Below are 22,407 nucleotides of genomic sequence, written 5' to 3'. Positions count from 1 at the left end.
CCAGTTATCAACTTTGAGTCACAATTTTCTTCAAAATATAAATGGGTTGAGAAAAACAATAAACACACAACCCTACCCAGATGGGGTAAATATGAAAGACTGCTTGTTTTTCCTGCACTGGGCAAAGTCAACTCTCTACCATTTGCACATTCCCAAACCTCCCCCATGCAAAGCACTGGCTTTCCCATCACCGCTGCTGAGTAGGTAAAAACTCAGTAACTTACTTAGCTGATCAAAACTAAGGGCATATAATTTTTGCAAAGATGTAGTGGCTGCTATTAAGAAGTCTTCATTTATTGAATCTTTACTACCCAGCAGGTGCCTTGCTGAATGTTTCAGATGCATTATCTCATTTAATCTTCACAGTGACTCAGTAAGGTAGGTACCACTTTTATCCCTGTCTTCCAGATGAAAAAATTAAGACTCAGAACAGTTAGGTAAGTTAGCCAAGGTCAAGTAGCTAATAAATAATAGACACAGGATTTGAACCATGATCTTTTGACTCCAAAGGCCATGCTTCTCACATACTTCCTGTACAGAATATCCTCAGACTCCCTTCCACGTCTGTAACTCAGAGATTTGCCATGGCTCCTTCATTCCGTGAGGGGAAGCAAAAGATGATCAGATACAACTACACAGTGATGATGATGATGATGATGATGATGGTGATATTTTTAAACAGTGACTCGGATGGAATGTTCAAATAATTTCAACCACATTCAAAATTAAATGTGGGACTTTATTTTTACCACAAGTAATTAAGACCCCCCACCTTGCCCAAAACTGATATAGATCAATTTCTTTTTGGTGGCCACAAAAATATTCTTATTATATTATGTTATACCTGCCATAGATTAAACTTTACCTGAAACAATTATATGGATAATCAGGATTTGTTGTGGGGGTGGGGGGAGATGGTTGCTAAAGTAACAAGAGAAAGAGATCTTTTACAAATGAAAATGACTTCAGCTGTCAGTTGAGCACTATTCCTCCTCTGGATAATTGCTTTGCCCTGCAACCTTTCCACTGTAGCTGCAGAAAGTAGGTGCACGCCTTCTCCTTAAGCTAACTGTGTCTGCATGAAGGGTTAGCTCTCCCTTTAGGGTTAGCTCTATTCAACTTTCATTGCTTCCTGCATAGGACACCATAAAGGAGGAGCGGAAGCCTTGAGTGATTGGAATTCTCACCAGGACTTATACAGTCCTTGGTCTCGGAGCCTTATTGACCATTACACTGAATATGGAAAGTTTTTAAAACAAATTTGCAAAACAGATGATGTTTAATTTCAGCACTCCAGACAGAAACCTGATCAGAATCTACAAGTATTCAACACTCAAAATGAAAAATAATGACAATTTGCAGCTTCTCAATGAGAATTATTTTTCTCTCCTGGAGTTAGTTGGCTACTTTATCTTAGCAACTCAAGAAGAAAGTTCAGCATGTCTTTTATAGCAAAACCTGCTGAAAAACTACCCTTAAATATTGAATCTACATCTCAAATGGGTATCAATGATCACAACATGCAGTAAATAGAGAATCTGTTCATGTTCCAAAGTAGGCTAAAGCATGTGTGAAAATCTTTTCACTTGGAATCTAGTGTGGTTTGGAGAAGTTAGGCAGTTAAGCCCTCCTCATGGGGAAGCAGTTGGTTGAGATTTACAACAGTCTGGAAAATCCCAGAATTTTGGCTTTCACTTGAGAACTTCAGAAAAAAGTCAGCAAATAGTTAAATCTCAAAACTTTTCTTTTTTTTTTCCAACTTGAACCTAAACTAAAATTTGAGACACTTATTTCATTTTCTGTCCTTTTGTTAACCAAGAAACAAGAGTAAAAGGAGTCCGTTCCTCCACTGGTAGCCCCCTTCAAGATCTCCTAAGGATGCAAAGCTCCCTCTGCTCAGATCCTGTGAGCAAGAACCAATAAGCCTTGATAGGAAGGTGATACTTTTAACCCCAGGAAAAAGAGAAGAGGGACACACATTCCCTAGTGAACCTCAGGGCTGGAAAGGGCATGTTGGCAGGTGTGGAGCAAAAGCTTTTCCCGGCCCCAGAACCATAGGACAGTAAGACAATACCTCAGGCTAGGATGATTGGGGATTCTTAAAATGTGTACTTATAAGGGTACAGAGTTAAGGTTTTCCATTAAAAACAAAGCAGTCAGTATATACATAAATGCACACACATCATATATATTTATAAAATTAACATTCTCGGCGGGGGGGCACAAACAAAAGCAACAACTCTCACTACATAAATTAGCACTCTAAACCCAGGCGTTAATTAAACAAATGATATAATGATAGATAATTAAAACTCTTCCACACTAAGTTTTGTCTGGGGATTGTAAACAAAACTATTTCTTTGCAGTACGGGTGGAACTTAATTTCAAATAATTCTACTTCGAAAAGCAGCAAACTTTTAGGAAATAACTTTCTTTTTGGAGATAAAGTATATTGTTTCTTTTTTTTTTTGTTTATCTTAGGTTATGCCAGCATCACAAAAGAAATGTCAGAAAATCCCAGAATGTCCTTCTGAGAATAATTTCGGAATTTACAAAACTTCAGGGCAAACCATTTCTCCACGGATATACGGAGGTCACGTTATTTTCTTGTCCAAAAAACATGTCTAACACCTGATTGCAATGTAAAGTGTTATCCAATTTACCCTACGAATTCACTCCGATGTTATCTTCCTGATCATTGTTTTTTTAAAAAGGGGGTTTCATTTGTTCATGAGTAAGCTTTATAAGCACCCTCTCACCTTAAACATATTCCCAACTACATCAATAACAAAGAAGTTTGGTTTCTGGGAACTCAAGCACACGGAGGACTTTTTAACTTTTGCTGTAGCATCCAGACACTCGCCAAGGGTGGCATTTGGGGACAGAATCTTCCGAGGTAGCTCAGCAAACTCATTCTGACCGCCGGTGTCCTCGGATGCACCGCGGCCGCAGGCAGAGGCCAGGGGAGCCCAGGGGAGCGAGGGGGGTAGCTTTCAGGAATAAGCGGTCATCTCTTACCTTGTTCGAAGCCATCTCACTGACAGAGCGGTAGGTCTGGATGGTCTCCAGCTGGTCTAAGCACCAGTCCAATTCCTCCAGCGTCTCCATCGCTAGTTTTTGATAAGATTCTTCTGCAAACAAACACACAGGCATGTAGTCAGGCTGCAGCGGCTGCAGGCTGTCCATAGCCGAGTCCCCGCTGCCGCCGCCGATCCCGGAGCTACTGAAGGTGGCCCCGTGCTCCTTCATTATTTGCGCGCCGACTCCTTCCTTCCAGCTCTCTCCACCGGGAGAACAAATCACCGCGGTGCTCTGCCCGGGACGGCTGGTGCCAAGTTTTCACCACCGCCCCCCGCCCCCCCCCCCCGCACCCCCCGCGGGGATGAGGTGTCCGCGATCTACCAAGAAACTTCCTCTGAGGCAGGAGGCGGGGAACCATCTCTTAGAAGCTCATCTGCATACATGCGTCCTAAAACTAAAGGCAGAAGCAGTGAGTTTTCTCAGGCTCTCGCTGCCTTAGTCATCCTGGGGCTCTTTAGGGTGCGTGATGTCATTTCTGAGTGTTTGCAGTCTGGAGGAGAAATGAGGAAAGCCTTTTCTCATTCTGCTTTTCTTCTAAACGAAACACACACCGTCGACCACTTGGGAGGGGCGGGGGACCCAGAGTTGCGTTGGAAGGCTACACAGTCATTCATTCCCGGGCATGTGTACATGTTGGAGGAACTTTTAACTCGGCAAACACTGACCCACGCAAGCAAGAGGTGTAGGCTCTTCCTCCCCTCTTCTGAATCCCTCCTTTAAGGAAAGGCAAGATGAGGTTTCCCAGATAGGAGAGGGTCTGAGAGAAACTGGAGTTTTACAGGAACACGCTTACTGGCCCCAGTAGGCAGCTCTTGTTATACTAAACAAAGCTTAAAACTTCTCTTCTGCAACTGCCAGGGTCACAGGGAAATTCTGAACCGGACTTTCAGGTGGAGCCTGATGTGAACACTGCAGATTTTCACTTCGATGAAAGCCCCCGGGGCTCTGATTTGTGGCTGTGGGACACAGGACTTTCTGGAAATACTTCTTGGTGGTCCACTCAAAGAATATTGTTTTTAAGATCAAATTTGTTGCTGGATAATAAAGCTCTTTCTGAATGGTCACATGTCACTCCGTACCCAAACGTTTGTGAGTCTAAACTAAATACTCAAGACTATTGACTTAAGAACTCTATGTTAATAAACACTGAATTAACTTTATGAATGCTGGATGAATGAACGAGGCTACAGACCGTGATAAAAGTCAGTCAGACTCTCCTGTGTCCGTGCCTGATTTTGAGGGGAACAACATTCATTCATTCCATCAAGCTTTCTGCGATGCAAACACACAATAGGCACTAATAAAATTAAAAATCTTGCATGGAATTCTATTACAGAGAAGATGGCATACATTCCTGTCAAATTTAGAATACATATATCCCATGTTCACACAGAAATCTGAGGGAGACCACATACCCTTTTATTATTATTTGACATTTTCTGTGTGTGGCGCTCACATTTCAAGCAGAAAAGAGAATTAGCACAAGAGAGACCCCAGGGGACTGGGATTGCTTGTCCACAGATGCACACTTCAGAGAACAGATGTTTTATTTATCCCTCAAATATGCATACACCTCAGAATAATGTGGGGTTAATATTCAATATCCTGTATGTCATACTTTAAAAAGCCACAAAACCACTGGAGGTGACTTCCTCCATTTTTTTCACACTCCTCAAAAATGTGCAGACGAGAATTGAGGTGTTTTCAGTAAAACTCATCTGAAGCCAGACTTACACATACCTTCTTCTCTTCCCTCCTCGGTCTTGCTGGGCTGCTTCAACATGCAGAATCTCATCACTTACTCTGTAGTGTGTCCCAACTGCCCCACCCCCAGTTCCTTCCAGAGAGCACTTCTTCCCAGGAAGCTTTTCCTCAACTACCAGAACCCTCTCATCCCATCCACAGCCTCTCATCAAAGGAAAAGTCCAACTACTTCCCGATTACTTGGGCTTTACTACCTTGGTGTCTTCTGCATCACAACCCCCGATTGTCAGTACCTAAGATGCTCTGAGCCTTTTGAATGGACTTTTGAACGGACAATGACCTTTTGAACGCAAAAGGACTGTAAGATGATCTACTCCATTTCCCTTCATGGAGAAGGAAAAAAGGGATCCAATTTCCACTCAGGGTTGACAATGGAATTACAATAATTATAGCAGCAGAAGCACTAGGAAGGAGGAGGATATTTCAAAGATCCACCAATGCACAGCTCACCCACGGTCTGTGACCCAGCACAAGCACAGGTGAGCTCCCAGAATTGGTACAGTAGTGACATGCCTGTGACCAGCCAGTGGATGTGACAGGCCCTTACCCTACTGCCCTTTCTTATTGTGGTCAGCTACAGTATTTTTTTTTTTTACATTTTTTTTTAACCTTTGATTTTTTTTTATCTTTTTATTTTATTTTTTATTTTTTTATAAACATATAATGTATTTTTATCCCCAGGGGTACAGGTCTGTGAATCGCCAGGTTTACACACTTCACAGCACTCACCATAGCACATACCCTCCCCAATGTCCATAACCCCACCCCCGCTCTCTGGATCCCCGTCCCCCCAGCAACCCTCAGTTTGTTTTGTAGCTACAGTATTTTTTAAGGGAAAGTTTTTTGAAGTTAGTGTGGAAGTTATTGAGGATTTGTTCCCTTTTATATTCTTTTATTTTTTTTCTTAAAGATTTTATTTATGAATGACAGAGAGAGACCACGAGAGAGGGAACACAAGCAGGGGGAGCTGGAGAGGGAGAAACAGACTCCCTGTTGAACAGGGAGCCCAAAATGGGGGTCGATCCTAGGACCCTGGGATCATTACCTGAGCTGAAGGCAGATATTTAGTGACTGAGCCCCCCAGGCACCCCTCCTTTTTAGATTCTTAATATATAGTCAAGACTCTGTGTCCCATTTTAGACCCTACTGCCTACCAGATACTCGGTAAATATTCAGAGGAACAGAGACCAAAGTGCCTGCCTGAGCAGCCTGCAAATACTTGGCTACCCAGAGACTGAATGGGGCATCTGTAGACTGTGGAGAGAGCACCAGCTTTGGAGTGAGACTCATGTATTTTGAGTTTCTCTTCTACCGTTGACAGTGTGATCCCGGATCTCAGTTTCCTACATCTTAAAATAAAGATAAGAATACTTATTTCATGAAGTTATAAAGGGATTAGAGACAGAGTATATAAAGCTTCTGGTAACGGTAGCCAGCTCTCAGTAGATGAGCAATACATAGGAGTGTAACTATTAGTGGTAATCCAGTAACCCAGAGGCCTGGCATTTGGGAGTGGGGAGGAACAGGATGGGAGAGAGAGGACTTGTGCACCCCAAGAAGGGTTTTACAGGCCTAATCAGCTATATAATTTGCAGGGTCCAGTGCAAAATGAAAATGGGGAGAGCTCCTTGTTCAAACAGCAGGGAAGGTGCTGTTGAATTTAGGAAAGTACGAAGCTCTTTTTCTTTCTTCTGGAGTCTCTCTCTCTCACCTTGTCATGGTGGTCTTTTGTTTGTGTGTTTTTGTTTAAATAAACTTTTTATTTTAGAATAACTCTAGATTTACAGAAAAGTTGCAAAGCAAATACAGAGAGTTCACAGATAACCCACCCTGAGGTTTCCCTATTGTTGACATCTTACGTTATTATGGCACATTCAGCACAATTAATGCGTGGTCTGCTGTCTTTTATTTTCTCTCTGATATTGTGTTCCCTCGGGCATAAGGATACCATAAGAAGAGTGCAGAACTTCACAGGACCCCGGGCCCTGTATCTGGTGACTAGGGCAACAGACAGTTCACAAGTTACGGGGGTACCCCTAACCACCAGCTACCAGACTGATGCTCTGGGGAAGTTGGACATTTCTCTTCCCCACAGTACTGACGCCTCACTCCACAGCAGCTAGTTAGTTCCTAAGGATGCCACAAGCTCTGCATTGAGGCATACTAGATACCTAGGTCAGGGTAGGACAAGAGGCTCCCTCGCACCAAGACATAACCCATCTCCCCTGGTACAGATGCCAGCCCAGTCCAGGATGGCTGCTACCACGCCCCATCTGAGACTTGGCAAGTCACACATGCCCAACTCAGACCCTCTCTGCACCTGCACCCAGGGCCCCTCTGTGAATGGATGGCAAGGATAAGGGATGCTGGATGAGTTTTGGGGTGCCAGGGAATCTGGGAAACGGGTAGCTGAGAACATGTCCAGGGGAGGCAGGCAAGTGGCCGAAGAAAGATACGAGAGCATATGAGCCAAGGCTCCAAGCCACTGGGGTACACTCTATTTTCCCCTCAGACTTCACTTCCGAACACAAGATCAAAGACCAAATTATTATAAAATTCAAGACTGCAGCAAATGGCCCAGCTGGATGTGGGGCTCTCTGCACCTTGCACAGGCTGCCTGCCCATGAAGCTGGTCATTTCCTGTCTTGCAAAGATGGCTCTGAGAAGAAACAATGCTTAATGCCACAGAAGCAAATCTCAAGGGGCTAAGAGCAGGTGATGGGACCACGTAGAGTCACGGGGTTGACCCTATTTGTCACAAATTTCCAAAGGGACAAGGAGAACCAACCTCCTATGTGTCCTTCCCTCTAAGAAGAGTGGAAAAGGAACATTTACTTCCTCTTGTAAGTCTGGTAGGTATTGCATTTGACCCTAGAGAAACAGGAAGAGAGGATGAATAAATAATTATAGTTAATATTAATCTGGTAATAATATGTGGCATTCATAAAGCCCTCTTCTCAAAGGAGCGCCAAGCACACTACTCATTTATCCTTGCAACATCTCTGTGATAGCCACCAAAGAGGTATGATTATCTTGAATTTACCTTAAGGCACAAGCCAAGAAGTCAGAGGTTGAATTATTTAGAGCAAGATTCCTGGCAAGACCGTATCTTGGTCTATGAACTAAAGGATTCTGCTCTGCACTAAAAATGCACGAATCCCTGAAAATGCTGATTTAAAGTGGTGTCTTACCCTTGGGTATTTTTTATTTAAAATTGTGTAACTGCTTTCTTAAATGTTGTCACCTTCTTGAGTCTCCTCTTCCCTTTTCTGCTGTATCTAACGCAGTCAGTAGCACAGGAAGGCTGCGCAGTATTTACTCAGAAGACCCGGTGTGGTTTTGGTCCTTTGTCTTGCTTCAGTGGCTGACCTAAGGCAAGTTATCTAAGTGTGCTGAGACTAAATTTCATTATCTTGAAAATGAGGATTAAGAAGAAGACTTACCCTATTCTCACACGGAAGGTACGATAGGAGAATGCACACAAAACCAGACTGTTGACATTTAAGTATTGTGCATGTTATGTCAATATCACAGTTATTATTACAGATGGGATATAGGTACCTTGGAGACAATTAGAGAGAAGCAAAAATTTGAAATGATAAAAATGTAAAATGTCACATTTTTACTAAGATCTCCGTTATTAATGAGCATGTCTGTTCACGTATGCTCATGGAGATCATACGATACAACTGTTGAGTTATATTCTTTTCCTCGGTCAATGAGATCCCCTTTTCTGTTTTAATACTTTTCCAATTCAGCTAATGGTTACCCCACATTCCAATTTCTCCAGTTTTTTCCCCACACAAAGCCAGTAGAAGAGTGTGTGTGTGTGTGTGTGTGTGTGTGTGTGTGTAGAGAGAGAGAGAGAGGTGTGGGAAAGGACAGACCCAGAGATGGGATGGGAAAGGGTAATGAGAAACCTCAGCCTGGCCACAAAGAGCTAACTCCTCACAGCTGGAAAACATGGAAATAGATTTTAGCAGTAATGAAGTTAGTGGCCCAGCTAATAACAGACCTCAGGTGCCCTAAGAGTTGGCCCCTCACTCAGTGTAGGCAAGTGCAATTTTCCCACTGATCTCTGGGAAAAGTGGAGACAGAGGCCGCTTCCACACCTATATCATTTAAACTTTCATAACTCTAATGCAGATGAGAATTCAGCAAGTGCACGCATCACATTATAGACCAAATACAAATTTTTTACAAACAATAACTCAATGCATTTTTTATTGCATATGATTGACATACAAAAGAGCTTTGCATGTTTAATGTGTATATCTTGATGAGTCTGAAGATAAGCATACACCTGTGAAGCTGTCATCATAAACAATGCCATAAACTTAACCAATACCTCCAAAAGCTTTCTCTCTCCGTGTGTGTGCATGCATGTGTTACGAGAATAGTTAACATAGGATGCTACCCTCTTAACCAATTTTTAAGTATATGATGCATTATTGTTTACTCTATGCACCATGCTATACAGTAATCTGTAGGACTTAACTCACTTTCATATCCGAAACTATGGACCTTTTGATCAACACCTTCCCAATCCCCTTTCCCCCAAGCCTTGGCAACTACCATTCTACTCTCACTTTTTATCTGTTTTATTATTTTAGACTCCTGATACAAGGGATCATTCTAAATGAAATTTTAAGATAGCTCTGTATGTATCAAAAACCTATCGATCTAGTCATTCCACTTTCTACCCAAAGATAGCACACAGAAAAGAAATGTAAATAATCTCTTATTTAGCTGCCTCACATAATCCAATTAACTCTTCGCAGTAGAAGAGCTGGTAGTTATTTGCAAGGTTGTGTAGTAGTTAAATCGGTCAGAACAACTCCACATGCAACAAAAGGGATGAATCTAATATATATAAATGTCAAGCAAAAGAAACCAGATATTGCAAAGTGCATAAAAATGGGATTCCACATATAAAGTTTAAAAGAGGCAAAAATGAATCTACAATATCAGAAGTCAAGATACTAGTGACTGTGGAGGGCTAGTGAATGGAAGGGACTTAGCAGGGATGGGAGGGCTTCTACAGGGACTGGTAATGGTCCATTTCTTCCTCTGACGACTAGTTACATGAATGTGTTCATTTTATGAAAACTCAATGCCTCCTAACACTTGTGATTTGCACACTGTTCTCCATCTTTCTGATTTTCCAAGCATGCTTTCAACAGATAGTCCCATCTAGGGAAGCCCACTTGAAAAAACAAAGAACGGGATTTCTTAAAAAAAACACCCATTTCCTTTCCTTTTGTTGAACTATAGCAATGGGTATCAACAGAATTCGAATAAATCCAGCGCAGCTGAGAAACACCTCCCCCAAATGTTAGTTTATATTGCATAGACCAGCATGCTCCTGCGAACTCAAAATTCACATGGCAGTCTGATCCAGAAGTTCATAAATCCTGACGGTGCCATTCCTTTACTAGCAGTGTAACCTCAGACAAGGTAAGTATCCTGGCTACGCCCCTTTCTTTACCTGTAAAACAGGAAGACAGCATAAACAGCTATGAGAATTAAGGGAAGCAACCCATGCCAATGTTTGATACAGTGCTGGCATGTGTCAGGAAATTTTTGTTGCCCTGGGCCCCCATCCCCAGCCCTCTCCCTGTTTCTGGTCACTTTCCTGCAGATAGATTGCCACATATCTGATAACTGAGTTGGGTGGAGTTTTGGCCTGGTCCTAGGGAGAGGAAGGAGCATGTGTAAGTGGCCATGAAATCCCGAAGTGTCCCTCCCACTGTCTGACCTCAGACAGACCTGCCTCTTGGTTGGGTTAGAGTTTGTTGGTATTCACTTCTAAAATATAGGTCTGGCCTGATATATCATTCTGCTTTCACTAAATCCTGACTGATAACACCAGACCAGTCAGTGGACCTTCAGCTGTAGAGAACTGTACAAGAGAGCTGATCATTTATTCACTCCACAAAATACACTGAGTATTTAGTATATGCCAAGCCTGATGCTAGGGGCTGGGTGTTACATCAACCAACAAAACATGGTCCATTGCATTGAGTGATTATGTAAGAAATGTCTTTCCCATTCTCCAGAATGGTCCATCTGTGAAACTGGGTGCCTTAGCAGCTTCCTCCCCACCCCTGCCCCCTGTCCCAAATACATTGCCTTGGTGAAAATTAGAAAAATGTGCCCTCTCTTGGCAGACACAGCCTTTGGGCAGAAAGCTTGGGAAGTGACGCATGGGCTGAATTTCAACTCTCCCCATCACCTGGCTGAGTACCTTTGATCAGTATCCAAACTACACCATGACCTTACGCAATGGCCCAATGACACATGGGTATGGGGGCAAAGCAGCATGGAGCTTTCCCCCACATGACCGGGAGTGCTCTGTGAAGGCAGAACACGGCACACAGAGTTACAGAAAATCCACACTTTTAAACCCCAAAATAAAGGAAACCCTTGACATTGAAAGGAAAAGTATCCCAAGACCTTCCCTAGCTCTTAATTTGTGAATACCATAATAACTGAAATAGCATTAAATAGGCTCTAGAAAATAGCTTAAAATTTAAATTTGATAGACTAATCATTACCCTTAAATACAGTTTTTGTTTTTGTAGACAAAACTTCTAAAGCAAGGATTCCACAGCGGGGAAAAATATATTAAAGAAGTCCTTCATCAGGGAAACTAAGAAACCACTCTTCTGATCCTTGGAAGTGAGAGGCATGTATTAATTGGATTCTCTGCATTCAGCTTATGACTCTAGCTTTAGCCACAAGCTTCTAACCCTGTAAATGTCTTCTCTAGGTTCTTTGTGCCTTGAAGTTAGCAGGCTTATTTCATTCCTCCGTTGCTCCTCACAGTGCAATATTTGTTAAAATGCAAAACAGTTTCATACATATGGAAATCAACCTCTCTTTATTTCAAGGTGTTAAGTTGTGGCTATTGGCCTATTTATTTAGAGGTCTTGGTTATGACCTTTTTCCCTTTTACTAGCAATACTTTTCATTGTAAGTTCTTATGTCCAAAGGTATTTCTTTTCTTCTGATGAATATCTGGTAAATGAAATGTACCTGGGTTAGAGTGCAACATTTCGAGAAAGCATGTTGCTTTAACCTTGAGTAAACCATTCTTAGAACAAATCACAGAAACTGGAAGACATTTATACATTCTGTAACACAGTTCTTCCAAAGGCAGCTTGTTAGCCCTATGTGGCCTTTCTCTAGGCAAGACTTTGTCAATGTGTCTTTATAAATATGGAACTTTGCAATTGCATATGACAGGGATTTCACTGTGGGTGGATTCGGGAAGAGGAGGTTCACAGCCCTCAGGAGAAATAACAGTGAAAAGTAGGTCATTTTGATGCCGGTTTCTTTAGCAAACTCCTCTAAGACTACAAGTTCAAAAAAAACCCTCCAGTCACAACTAGCTTTTGCACATATAACTTGACAGTTTACCAAGTACTTTCACTGACAAATCTTAGTTTTTCCTTGAAAAATAAATCCCATGAGATAGAAATTATTTTTTATCATAATTAGAAGTTTAATATATGCACAAGTGATATATTTCCATTCCTTTCCCAATCAAAAATATCAATGATCATTCATCAGAAGATACTTTTAAGGGACTGAAAAGAAGAGATAGAAATTATTATTATGCATTATTATTAAAATCTTCCATTGTGCATGTGAGGAAGTTGAGGCTTGTTGGTATTTAATGATTTGCTCAATCATCCAATGAGAGAGAGAGATGATTTGAGAAATAGAGAGGAAGGACGGAGGGAGGGAGGGAGGGAGAGAACCTAACTTCTCTGATTTTAATTAAATTCCATGGTAATTTTTACTAAGCCATGGGGCCTGTTATAAACAAATGGTCCAACTTTTTCTTTCACCCAGGTGGGCTTAGGGCAAAATTGTTGTTTGGATGCACCAGCCTCAACCTCTGTTGCCTTCTGCCCTACCTCCCCCTCTTCCATTGTCCTTCCCCTTACGGACGCCTGCCCTTCAGAAGGACTCTGACTTTGGCATTTACCCACTAATGGGAATCTGTACTCATCTAGGCAACAACATGCATCATCAATGGGAAAAAGTGCTCAAGGAACTTCCCTGTCTGCCTATGTTAGTGTTAAAGACCAGTAACACAAGAAATTGATTAAAGTTGGAGGTAAGTTGCTATCCAAATATTTTTCTAATACATTAAATATATGTAAGAGATATTTATGAAGAATATATAATAGTGGTTAAAAGCTTGATCTCTGGAACCAGACTGTCAGGGCTCATCTTCCAATATCACCACATAATGTTACCTAACATTAAAGAAGTTACTTAACTTCTCTATGCCTCAGTTTCCTCCCCCCGTAATGAGAATAAAAACAGTAACTCTATAATAGATTGTAGTATTTAATTAGCAAATAAATGTAAAATGCTTAGGACAGCATGTACCGGATAAATATTGACTATTTGTTGTTTGTTGGACATGGCACAATAAAAAAAAAAATGTTTCGAGTAGATTTGACACACAATTAGTTTCAGGTGCACAACACTGTGGTTCAAATTCTCTAAAATTGTTATGCTATGCTCACCACAAGTGCAACTATCATCTGTCAGCATAAACACGATTACAATATCATCAGTCACATTCCTTATGCTGTGCCTTTTGTTCCTGTGATTTATTCATTCCATAACTGGAAGCCTGTGTCTCCTATTCCCCTTCACCCGTTTTGCCCCTCCTCCTGGCCGCCATCTCCTGAAACCATTTTATTCGCTATTATTTAGAGGTTTGTTTCTGGGTTTTGTTTATTAATTTGTTCTTTTAGATCCCACATATGAGTGAAATCATATGTTATTTGTCTTTCTAAATCTGACTTATTTCACTTAGCATAATACACTCTAGGAACATCGATGTCATTGCAAATGGCAACTCATCTTTTTTTATGGCTGTGTAATGTATATGTCTATATATTATGTAATATATATGTATATGTCTATATATACACACACATATACACACATACACAATATATGCTATATATGCTATATAAATGTGCACCTATATACATACATATATATATATACACAAACACATACATATACGCACATACCAACATATATACACACCATATTAATGAATAGATTTTTTTGAGTGCCTATTATATCTTAGGCTCAGCAGGAAACTCTGAGGATATAGCGGTAAATTTTACAGACATTGTTTTTGCTTATTTTAAACCTATATTCTAGCAGAAATAGACAATTACACAAGAACTTATTTAATTAAAATTGAGAAAGGAGCTAGTAAGAAGTGTAGATTGTCCTAAGAATTTGCCACAGGAATAACAGGGGACCCAAAAATCTGAGGAGTGGGGATGTGACAGAGGGAGTTCAGGCAAGTTGTACCTTGGAAGGTTATGAGATTCAAAGGAATAAGAATTGGGTACAGGGACATCTGGGTGGCTCAGTCGGTTGCACGTCCGACTCTTGGGTTTCAGCTCAGGTTGTGATCTTGGGGTTTTGGGATTGAGCGCTCTGTAGGTGAGGAGTCTGCTTGAGATTCTCTCCCTCTGTCCTTCCCCCAGCTCTGTCTCTCTCTCTCTCTCAGTCAGTCATAAATAAATAAATAAATATCTTAAAAAACAAAACAAAACAAAAAAAACCCTTGGGTACCAACAGGAAAGAACATTCTAGGCAGGGATAACAGCAGGGTAAGCTTACTGAACTGAGAGCAGTACCCGGCAGGAACACAGAGAGAAAAAGAGTAGTATGGGAAGTTTAGATCAGGTTGTACACAGCCAAGGAAGGCCATGGAGAGGACTTTGGACTTTGTTCTGAAATCAATGGGAAACCTTTTTGGAGCTTTATCAAAGGAGTGGCCTAGCCAAATTTGCATTTTAAAAAGATCACTCTACTTGCAATTTGAAGAATAAACTTGAAGGCAGGAAAGGAGGCCAGCTAAATTGTACTTAAAAGCCCAGGGTCTGGAGGAAGACAAATAGGAGTTTGATTTCTGGCCCTGCCGTTTGTTTTATTAGCAGTGTGAACCTGGACAAGTTACTTCATTTCTTTAAGCCTTAATTTCCTCATCCTTCCCACAGCTTTGTATATCTTTCCCACCAAGTTGTATGTGGAGTAAATGAAATATCCACATCAAAACACGTAGCATAGTACCCAGCACCTAGTAAAGTATTCATGCCAGTTGCTAGTGGCATTATTATTTATTTTATTGCAGTAACCTATGCAGGAGCTGCTGTGCCTAGAGTTACAGAGCCATGGAGAAGGAGTCAGGTAAATAGGTTTGAGATGCTCATAAGCCGAAATCAGACAGCCTCTAGGAGGGTGGTATTTGGCTGGTGACCAAAACTCCCAGTCACTTCGGCTTTACAGAATGTGATTTTTGTCAGTGTGATTTGACTTTGTTCTGTTTATATTAGTCTGATTCACAAGAAATTGAGAAGAGACCAAACAATCAATTTATAGAGAGTAATAATTTGGGGGAGTTTTTCATGTCATCTACTCTTTCCACATTCCTTAACATGGGAGACCAATTTTTATTCATAAGATTGCTTGGTAAGCACAAAATCAGTGCGGGAGGTAGGGGTATGTTAATTGGATGATTATGTCACTTTCCTCAAGTCTGAAGTATTCAACTCTACTACTGAGGTAGACTGCAGTTTTTTCTACTCTCTCTGAAGTGCCCTTCCCAGCTTTATTCACCTGGCTAATTTTTATTTCTCTTTTAGGATTCAGTCCAGAGATATCGCTTTACAAGGTTTTCTAATATTTTGAGGTTGGATTAAGCTCCCTTCCCTTTATTTCCAACTGACCATATTTCATTTAAATTATTTCTCTTGGTTTATCACACCCATTCGATAACCTTCTTGAGAAAAGGGAACATATCTTTTTGCCTAATCTTTTATGCAGGACAGCATCCATCATCTAGTAGAAGCTCAAAAAATATTGTTTGCCCTGCTGACTTGCCCAACATACCAATAGATGGGATATCGATTAACCCAAAGGAATGGGGCCTCTGCTACTGAACAGTATCAGAGAAACAATGTCAGGAATTCTTGTTCTTGGTATACTTTCTTTTTTATTAGTCATCAAACAAACCACCTTTTTTACTGATTTATTCCAAGTTACCACAATTAATGGGCTCTACATTTCTTTTGCATTCATATCTTGATTAGATGTCTAGGTTGGTTAAGTTCTTGTTTTTTGTTTTTTTTAAAGTAGGCTCCAAGCCCAACATGGTGCTTGAACTCATGACTCTGAGATTAAGAGTCACATGTTCTACCAACTGAACCAGCTAGGTGTCCCTTGGCTGGCTAGTTTTAATATGGGGGACATTTAAGGAGACTTCTGCAAAATCACATGAAGAACTTGTTATTTGACTCTCACTGCAGAGCTGTATCCAGGCTCCTTACTGAAGGTCTCTGCATCAAGCGATACTAGAATTCCAAATATTTTGACAACTGTCATAAGAAAGATACAAGTAAGTTTAGAGGCAGCACAGAAAGATCTTAAAGACATAGGAGAAAGGGAGATCAAGAGAGATTTGGCCGGGTAAAAAAAGAATGATTGGAATTTTGAGAGAGGAAAAAAATGAGGTAAAGCAATGAACAGCATGAATAAAGGTATAAAATTAGAAACGCACTACACCATTTTGTTCTGTATGGGGAGATCAAATACAACAGTCCTATTTGGTTAGAACACTGGGTTTTAGTAAGGGAGCAGAGTGGAATAAATTTGTAAAAGTAGGGTGGTCAGGGCAATCTTGAAGAACTTTTTATGCTAGACTAAGGTATCTGACTTGTCAGGGAATGAAGAGTTATTGAAAATTGTTCAACAGAAGAATGGCACACACAAAGTAGTTTATAAATATCTTAATACTGTTTTACAGTTATGCAATGCTTTGCAGTTATAGATTCCTTTCATATGTATACTCTCTTTCAATCTTCACCAGAGCTTATGAGAGATGTATTGTTGTCTCTATTTTATAGAGGAAGAGACTGATGTCTAGGGAGTTTTAGTGTCTCACTCCAAATCCCATAAGTGGTAAATGCAGAACCTAGAGACTTGAATCTAGGCTTTCTGACTCCAAGTTCAGTGTTCTTGCTATTACAAGGATGCCTATATGAAAATGAATTATTGATCTGACAGCAGTAAATTGTAAGGGCTATAGGATAGAATAAAGAATAAGCACTTGATAAATTATTAATATCGGGGATTATTACTTGCAGGAAAAGTTAGGACTTTAGAAGAAATGGGGTCCCAAACTAGGGTGTTATCAGAGGGAGTGGAAGGGTTATTTATACCTTAACCCTGTTTTTGGCTGGAGAATGAAGGTTGTCAAAGGAATTTCAAGAATAGGGAGTAGAAGAGTAGAAGCAAAGGTTTTTGCCATTAGGAGTAAATATGGTAGGTGGAGAACGAAGGAGGGCTAGAAATTTTCCTGGCTCTCAAGACATTAGCCAAATCTCTTCCAGCTACCTATAGGAAAGCTCCATTCACCTGGTGCTCTCCTGGGTGATTTCTCAGATCACATAGTACTTGGGGAACTTCACCGTGTGAGGATGGCATTGCATTTGAGAGTCAAGTGTTGTAGAGAGCAGAAAGACTCCATATAGCCTTTCTAGTTGACAAAGCACTTTCAATTTTGCTCATTTTCTTCTACAAACAAAGCCATGAAAGTCATCTCCACATTTACAAATGAAATCATTGAGGCTCATCAAGGCAAAGGGACTTGCTTTAGAATCTGGAATTTCTGCCTTTTCCAACATGGAAGTTACTAGCCATGTGGGGCTGCTGAGCACTAAGACTTGGCTGGTTCGATGTAATATGATGTGACTAGTCAGTGTGCATGGGTAATATACACACTGGATTGCACAGACTTCGGGTGAAAAAAAATGATGCAAAATAGCTCAGTAAATTTTCATATTTGGTTATATGTAAAAATTACAATACTGTAGATCTTATTAAGTAAAGAACATTATTAAAGCTAATTACATGTTTCTTTTTATGTGTTCAGTAGAAAATTTAAACCTATCTATGCAACTTGTGTTATATTTCTGTTGGACAGCACTGTTACAGATCACAGCCTATAGCCAGGACTTGAACACCCCAACATTCATAACCCCACAGATGCTTGTCTTAAGAGAGGTAGTAATAATGATTATAGTTAACATTCATTGAGTACCAGCTGCAATATCTAAGCACTTTACATTCATGAACTAATTTTATCTTCATCAAAATTTCATGACCTGAGTCTTATTTTATATGTAATCGATCATTTTATTTTACAGATGAGAAACACACTACACACTATACTACAGCAATTCAGTACTTTCCCAGGGTCACAGATTTAGTAGAGTCCAAATTCAAACTTAGGCAGTCTACCTCCAGTGCCATTAGGAATGCTTCCGTGACTGCCTCTGTTTGCTAAATTCCTGGGAGACATTGGGAAGGGCTTCATTTTATTTTAATCTGAGAGACTTTGTATATTATCTCATTTAATTTTTGCAATAACCCCATTAAGTAGTTATTATTCCCATTTTATAGGTGAGCAAACTGAGGCCTAAGGGTTTACACAGTCTGCCCAAAGTTATACTAGATCCATGATGGAACTCAGTTTCTAATCCAGCCTGAATCTAAAGTTGCTACTTGACCATGATTCAGGTCTCCTGGGGGTGATCCCCAGGCTAACCCTTGAAGTACTGACACAGTCTCTCTCTAGGGTGGCCTTTGGCAGTTTATGCCGTTTAGAATTGGTCCAGAGGACCCCCATTCTCAGCCAAGTTTGGTGATAACCGCCCTATCTGAGTCTCATTTGCAATAATTTTTTTCCCCTACAAGTTCTTCCACCTCAAACTCTCCTGGGAACTGATGAGAAACATTTTTAAAAAAGGGGAGGAAGGAAGGGAGGGAGGGAGGGGGAAAGAAAGCAAAGAAAGAGAAAGAGACCAAACAAAACCAAATGAAACCAAAGGAAACTAAACGAAACATATAAAAACAGTACTCCCCTCAGGCAGTCTCCAGTAGAGGTGACTTTTCATTTCAGCATGGTCCCTGCTTCTTCCAAATCTGATCATCATCTACCCCCAGATGCGGGCCCAGTGATTTAATTAAACAGAGATAATCACAGATTTCAGAGATAAAACAGCTGGTCCTCTTGATGACACTCTAAGAAACATCTAAGCAGCCCAGGGCTGTGTCCGAAATGAGACAGGTGGGAATGTGGAGAGTGCAGGTGTGGTGGGGGTGGGAGGAAGAAAAAGAGATCGAGACTTACAGGCTCTCCAGGTGATTTATGGAGTTCTGGATGTGAAGGAAGACACAGAATGAATAAACTCAAGCAACTCCATTGAGGATGGGGTCTGTGCATGGTGTGTGTGGTAAGAAATATGAATAGCATGATTTCCACAGCCTTGTTTGCAGGTAGACAAGCCGTTGTTTTCTGTGACAGATTCAGAACTTCCAACTAGCGTGCCTTGAAATACAAAATCAGGTCGCAGGTTTCATGGCAACCCAACTTGACACAGCAGCAAACAAAAACGGAGAATATAGAAGAAGTCAACCCTATATGGCACAGGCAGCTCGGCTTCCTTTGGCCAGTTTCTCCTGATTTAGCAGTACTTCCGCTCTTGCCCTAATTTCCCCTGGTTTGTGAACTACGTCACTTCACTAAACTCAACTCCAGACTGCAGAAAAACAAAATTTTGTATTTCAGCAATGGTTTTCTTGGCATCTCTACCGAAGAGTCTCACTTAATTCCAATGTTCCCTTTCTATCTTTGAAGGATGGTAGCTATAAGCTGGGCTTACTCTCTCTGCTTCTCCCTTTCTAACGCAGTGTCTAGTACAGTATAATGCAGTGTCTGTTAAACTGTGATTAAAGATTTCAGTGTTTGGTTTAAACCAATATTTACCAGTGAAATCCCGCCAACATAAATGTGCAGGCGAGGTAAAAAATATTGGCTTAAATCAATCTCCCCCCTGAACACACACATACAGACAAGGACTGTAAATGTTTTATGTGTCACTTCTGACATTCTTGTCTCTTTTCTCTGGCTTCACGCGTGTATCCATTTAACGCAGATTCAGGACAGCATAACCTAGATAATAGGTTCCGATAGTGATTTTTTTTAAAAGTTGCTTTTCTAGCCAAGGTTTGTTGTTTAATTTGTTTTGGTTTGGTTTTGGTATGGTGGTTCTTCTGGCACTTACCACCACTGTGTCATCTTGTTTAAAAAGTTTCCTTGAATTATAAGACTTCGTATTATTCGAAATAGGAGTAAACAAGGGAATGATGATCTTTTCAAACGTAGCTTACACTACCCAGGCTTACTGTGGAGCCATACAATAGGGATTTTGAGATTAAGTCAGTCTAGGTGAGGGATTACTTTAATTTAGCGAACATTTACTGAATTGAATTTATTGACTGATTGAATTTACTGAATGAATGAATTACTGCTACACTTTGAATGAATTTCAAATAGTTGTAGCTTGGATTAGAAGTTATTTTTCTGAAACTGAATAACCCAGGCAGCCAGCAGACAGAAGGCCCCAGCTGGCACCTGGTGGCCTCAGGAGAACTGGGGAGGGTGGAGAGCGAGGGAGTTTTACATGGCCAAGGCTCAGGACCAAGCCCTCAGTGAAAACTTTGAATTGCAGTTCCCATACCACACTTCCTCTTAGGGAGGGAGGGCCGGGTCTGAGATGAGGAAGGCGGAATGACTCATCTACAAAAAAGGCCACTGAAATTTGCTAATGGCAGGCCCTGAACAGTACCTGGCACACAACAGGCACTTAATAAATACTTGCCTTATATACAGGCAAAATCAAATGCAATAACCACCATCATATGGGGGGAGTTGAGGGTGGAATGTTCCAGTCAGGATATAGGGGCAAGAGCAACCCTATATCTAGTAGTGATAAAATCCCTTTGGTTTTTAACTCCAGATGCTCACGAGACTGCACGCCAAAAACTGAAGGACCATGGGAAGGACAGGTAAGACAGATATTGTTAATGATAGCAGTAATCAATTGAGAATCGGCCTGACGAGAATATTCTAATCTTCCAAAGAACATTATGAAGTAGATTGCATTATCATTAATGTATAGAAGACAGAACAGGCCAGAACGTAGATGGGAAATGAGGCTGGAAAGGTGGCCTGGGCATATGGACTTAATGGCGGGCCCCAGTGGGGAATACACAGAAGTACAAGACACAGTCATTGCCATCCTCAGGGAGTGTGTGGGAGGGGAGCAGGGAGGCACAGACATAGAATGAAAACATCAAGGGCACACCGTGGGCTATGGATCAGACCAGGGGAGAAGAACCGGGAGCGGCAAAGGTGGGCTGTACATGAACAGAACAGTGGTTAATAAATATTGGTGGCAGTGCACTGAACTTCATTAAGAGCCAGGTAAAGGTTGTCATAGAAGGAAAGACATGGGGTCCATGCTGAAATTCAAAGCAGTGGGGAGACATGTCTTACCGAGAAGGCGGGTGTTGAAGAAAAATGGTTTGAGAGTCAGAGTGGGTCTAATTATGAAGCAAAGCAGAGGAGTCTGGACTACTGAAGATTCTTGAACAGAGGAGACACATGAGGAAAGTGGGAATTTAGGACAATTAGGCCAACTAATCAGAAGGTTCTCAATGGGACGGAGCTCAAGTTAGGGACCCCAGGAAGACCCTAGGACAGTGATTTAAGTTGAAAACAATGCAAGCTAGAATAGAAGGTGACAACAGGAGGGCAGAAAAGAGTTAAATTCTAAGTAATGCCTGGAAGAAAACAGATGTATCTTCATAAGATGGTATATAGGAGACTAGGGAGAAGAAGGTGTCCGAAATGGTCACCAAGGTTTCTCATCTTATAATGAGACATTAAGAACAGAACCATGAACAAATGTGAGGGATTTGGAGGAGGGGGAGGGAGAAGCATTAAGACCCCACACTGAGTTTGTGTGATTCCCATATGGTTACAAGGATTTGCGATGGGTCTCTAGTGAATGGTCAGAGCTTCAGGCATGGATTGCCACAAGGATTACAGGCTAGGGACTGTGAGAACATACTACCTGGACATGGCTCTTGAGGGCATGTGTCTATCTTCTAATTGGTTCCTGGAGAAAGGTCAATAACAAATTCATAATTCCCTCAGATTATCTCACCAACTCATTTTCCTCCACTCCCTCCGACCCATTTCCTCAGTCCTCAGTTGCCTCATAGTCAAAGCAATGCCACGAGTGATACACGTCTTGGGTGATTTCCAGCTCTGCAGGACACAAACTTATGGCAGGGGATTTCTCTATCCTTAGCATTAGCAAGGAACTAGGCCAAATTTTCCATAGTGGAGAGAACCCTTGCAGCTGGAAGGATCTTAGATACCCAGCTCCGTGGTTCATAGGCAAAGAAACAAAGGCTAGGAGAAGAGAACTGACATCTCCGAGATCATCCAGTCTCCATGTAACACTGGAGACCAATTCTGAATTTTTATAGAATGTGTTGTTATTGCCACTATATTGTGCCTCACCTCTGACTAGCAATATTTAAAGTACTATTCAATTAGACCAATATTTATTGGATACATAATACATCAGCCTCTAT

The 22,407-nt window shown here is 41.1% G+C and overlaps 1 protein-coding gene across 3 annotated transcripts in view; it reads right to left on the bottom strand.

Moving 5' to 3' along the window:
* The window catches only part of PDE4B (phosphodiesterase 4B), a 441,524-nt gene that overhangs the window by 38,226 nt on the left and 380,891 nt on the right, over nucleotides 1-22,407 (bottom strand). For 2 of the 3 annotated variants that reach the window (XM_032870016.1, XM_032870017.1), the window contains one exon: nucleotides 3,019-3,131. In XM_032870016.1, the coding sequence (XP_032725907.1) occupies nucleotides 3,019-3,131 (113 nt within the window). Of the gene's footprint in view, nucleotides 1-3,018; nucleotides 3,132-3,402; nucleotides 3,566-22,407 lie in introns of those variants that run through there. The other variant, XM_032870019.1, reaches the window with a different exon arrangement.

This window comes from Lontra canadensis, unplaced genomic scaffold, assembly GCF_010015895.1.
Source record: "Lontra canadensis isolate GAN:19392208 unplaced genomic scaffold, GSC_riverotter_1.0 scaffold40, whole genome shotgun sequence".
Classification (NCBI taxonomy): domain Eukaryota; kingdom Metazoa; phylum Chordata; class Mammalia; order Carnivora; family Mustelidae; genus Lontra; species Lontra canadensis.
Note: the sequence above shows the minus strand (reverse complement) of the source record. Positions and strands in the feature narration are given on the sequence as shown.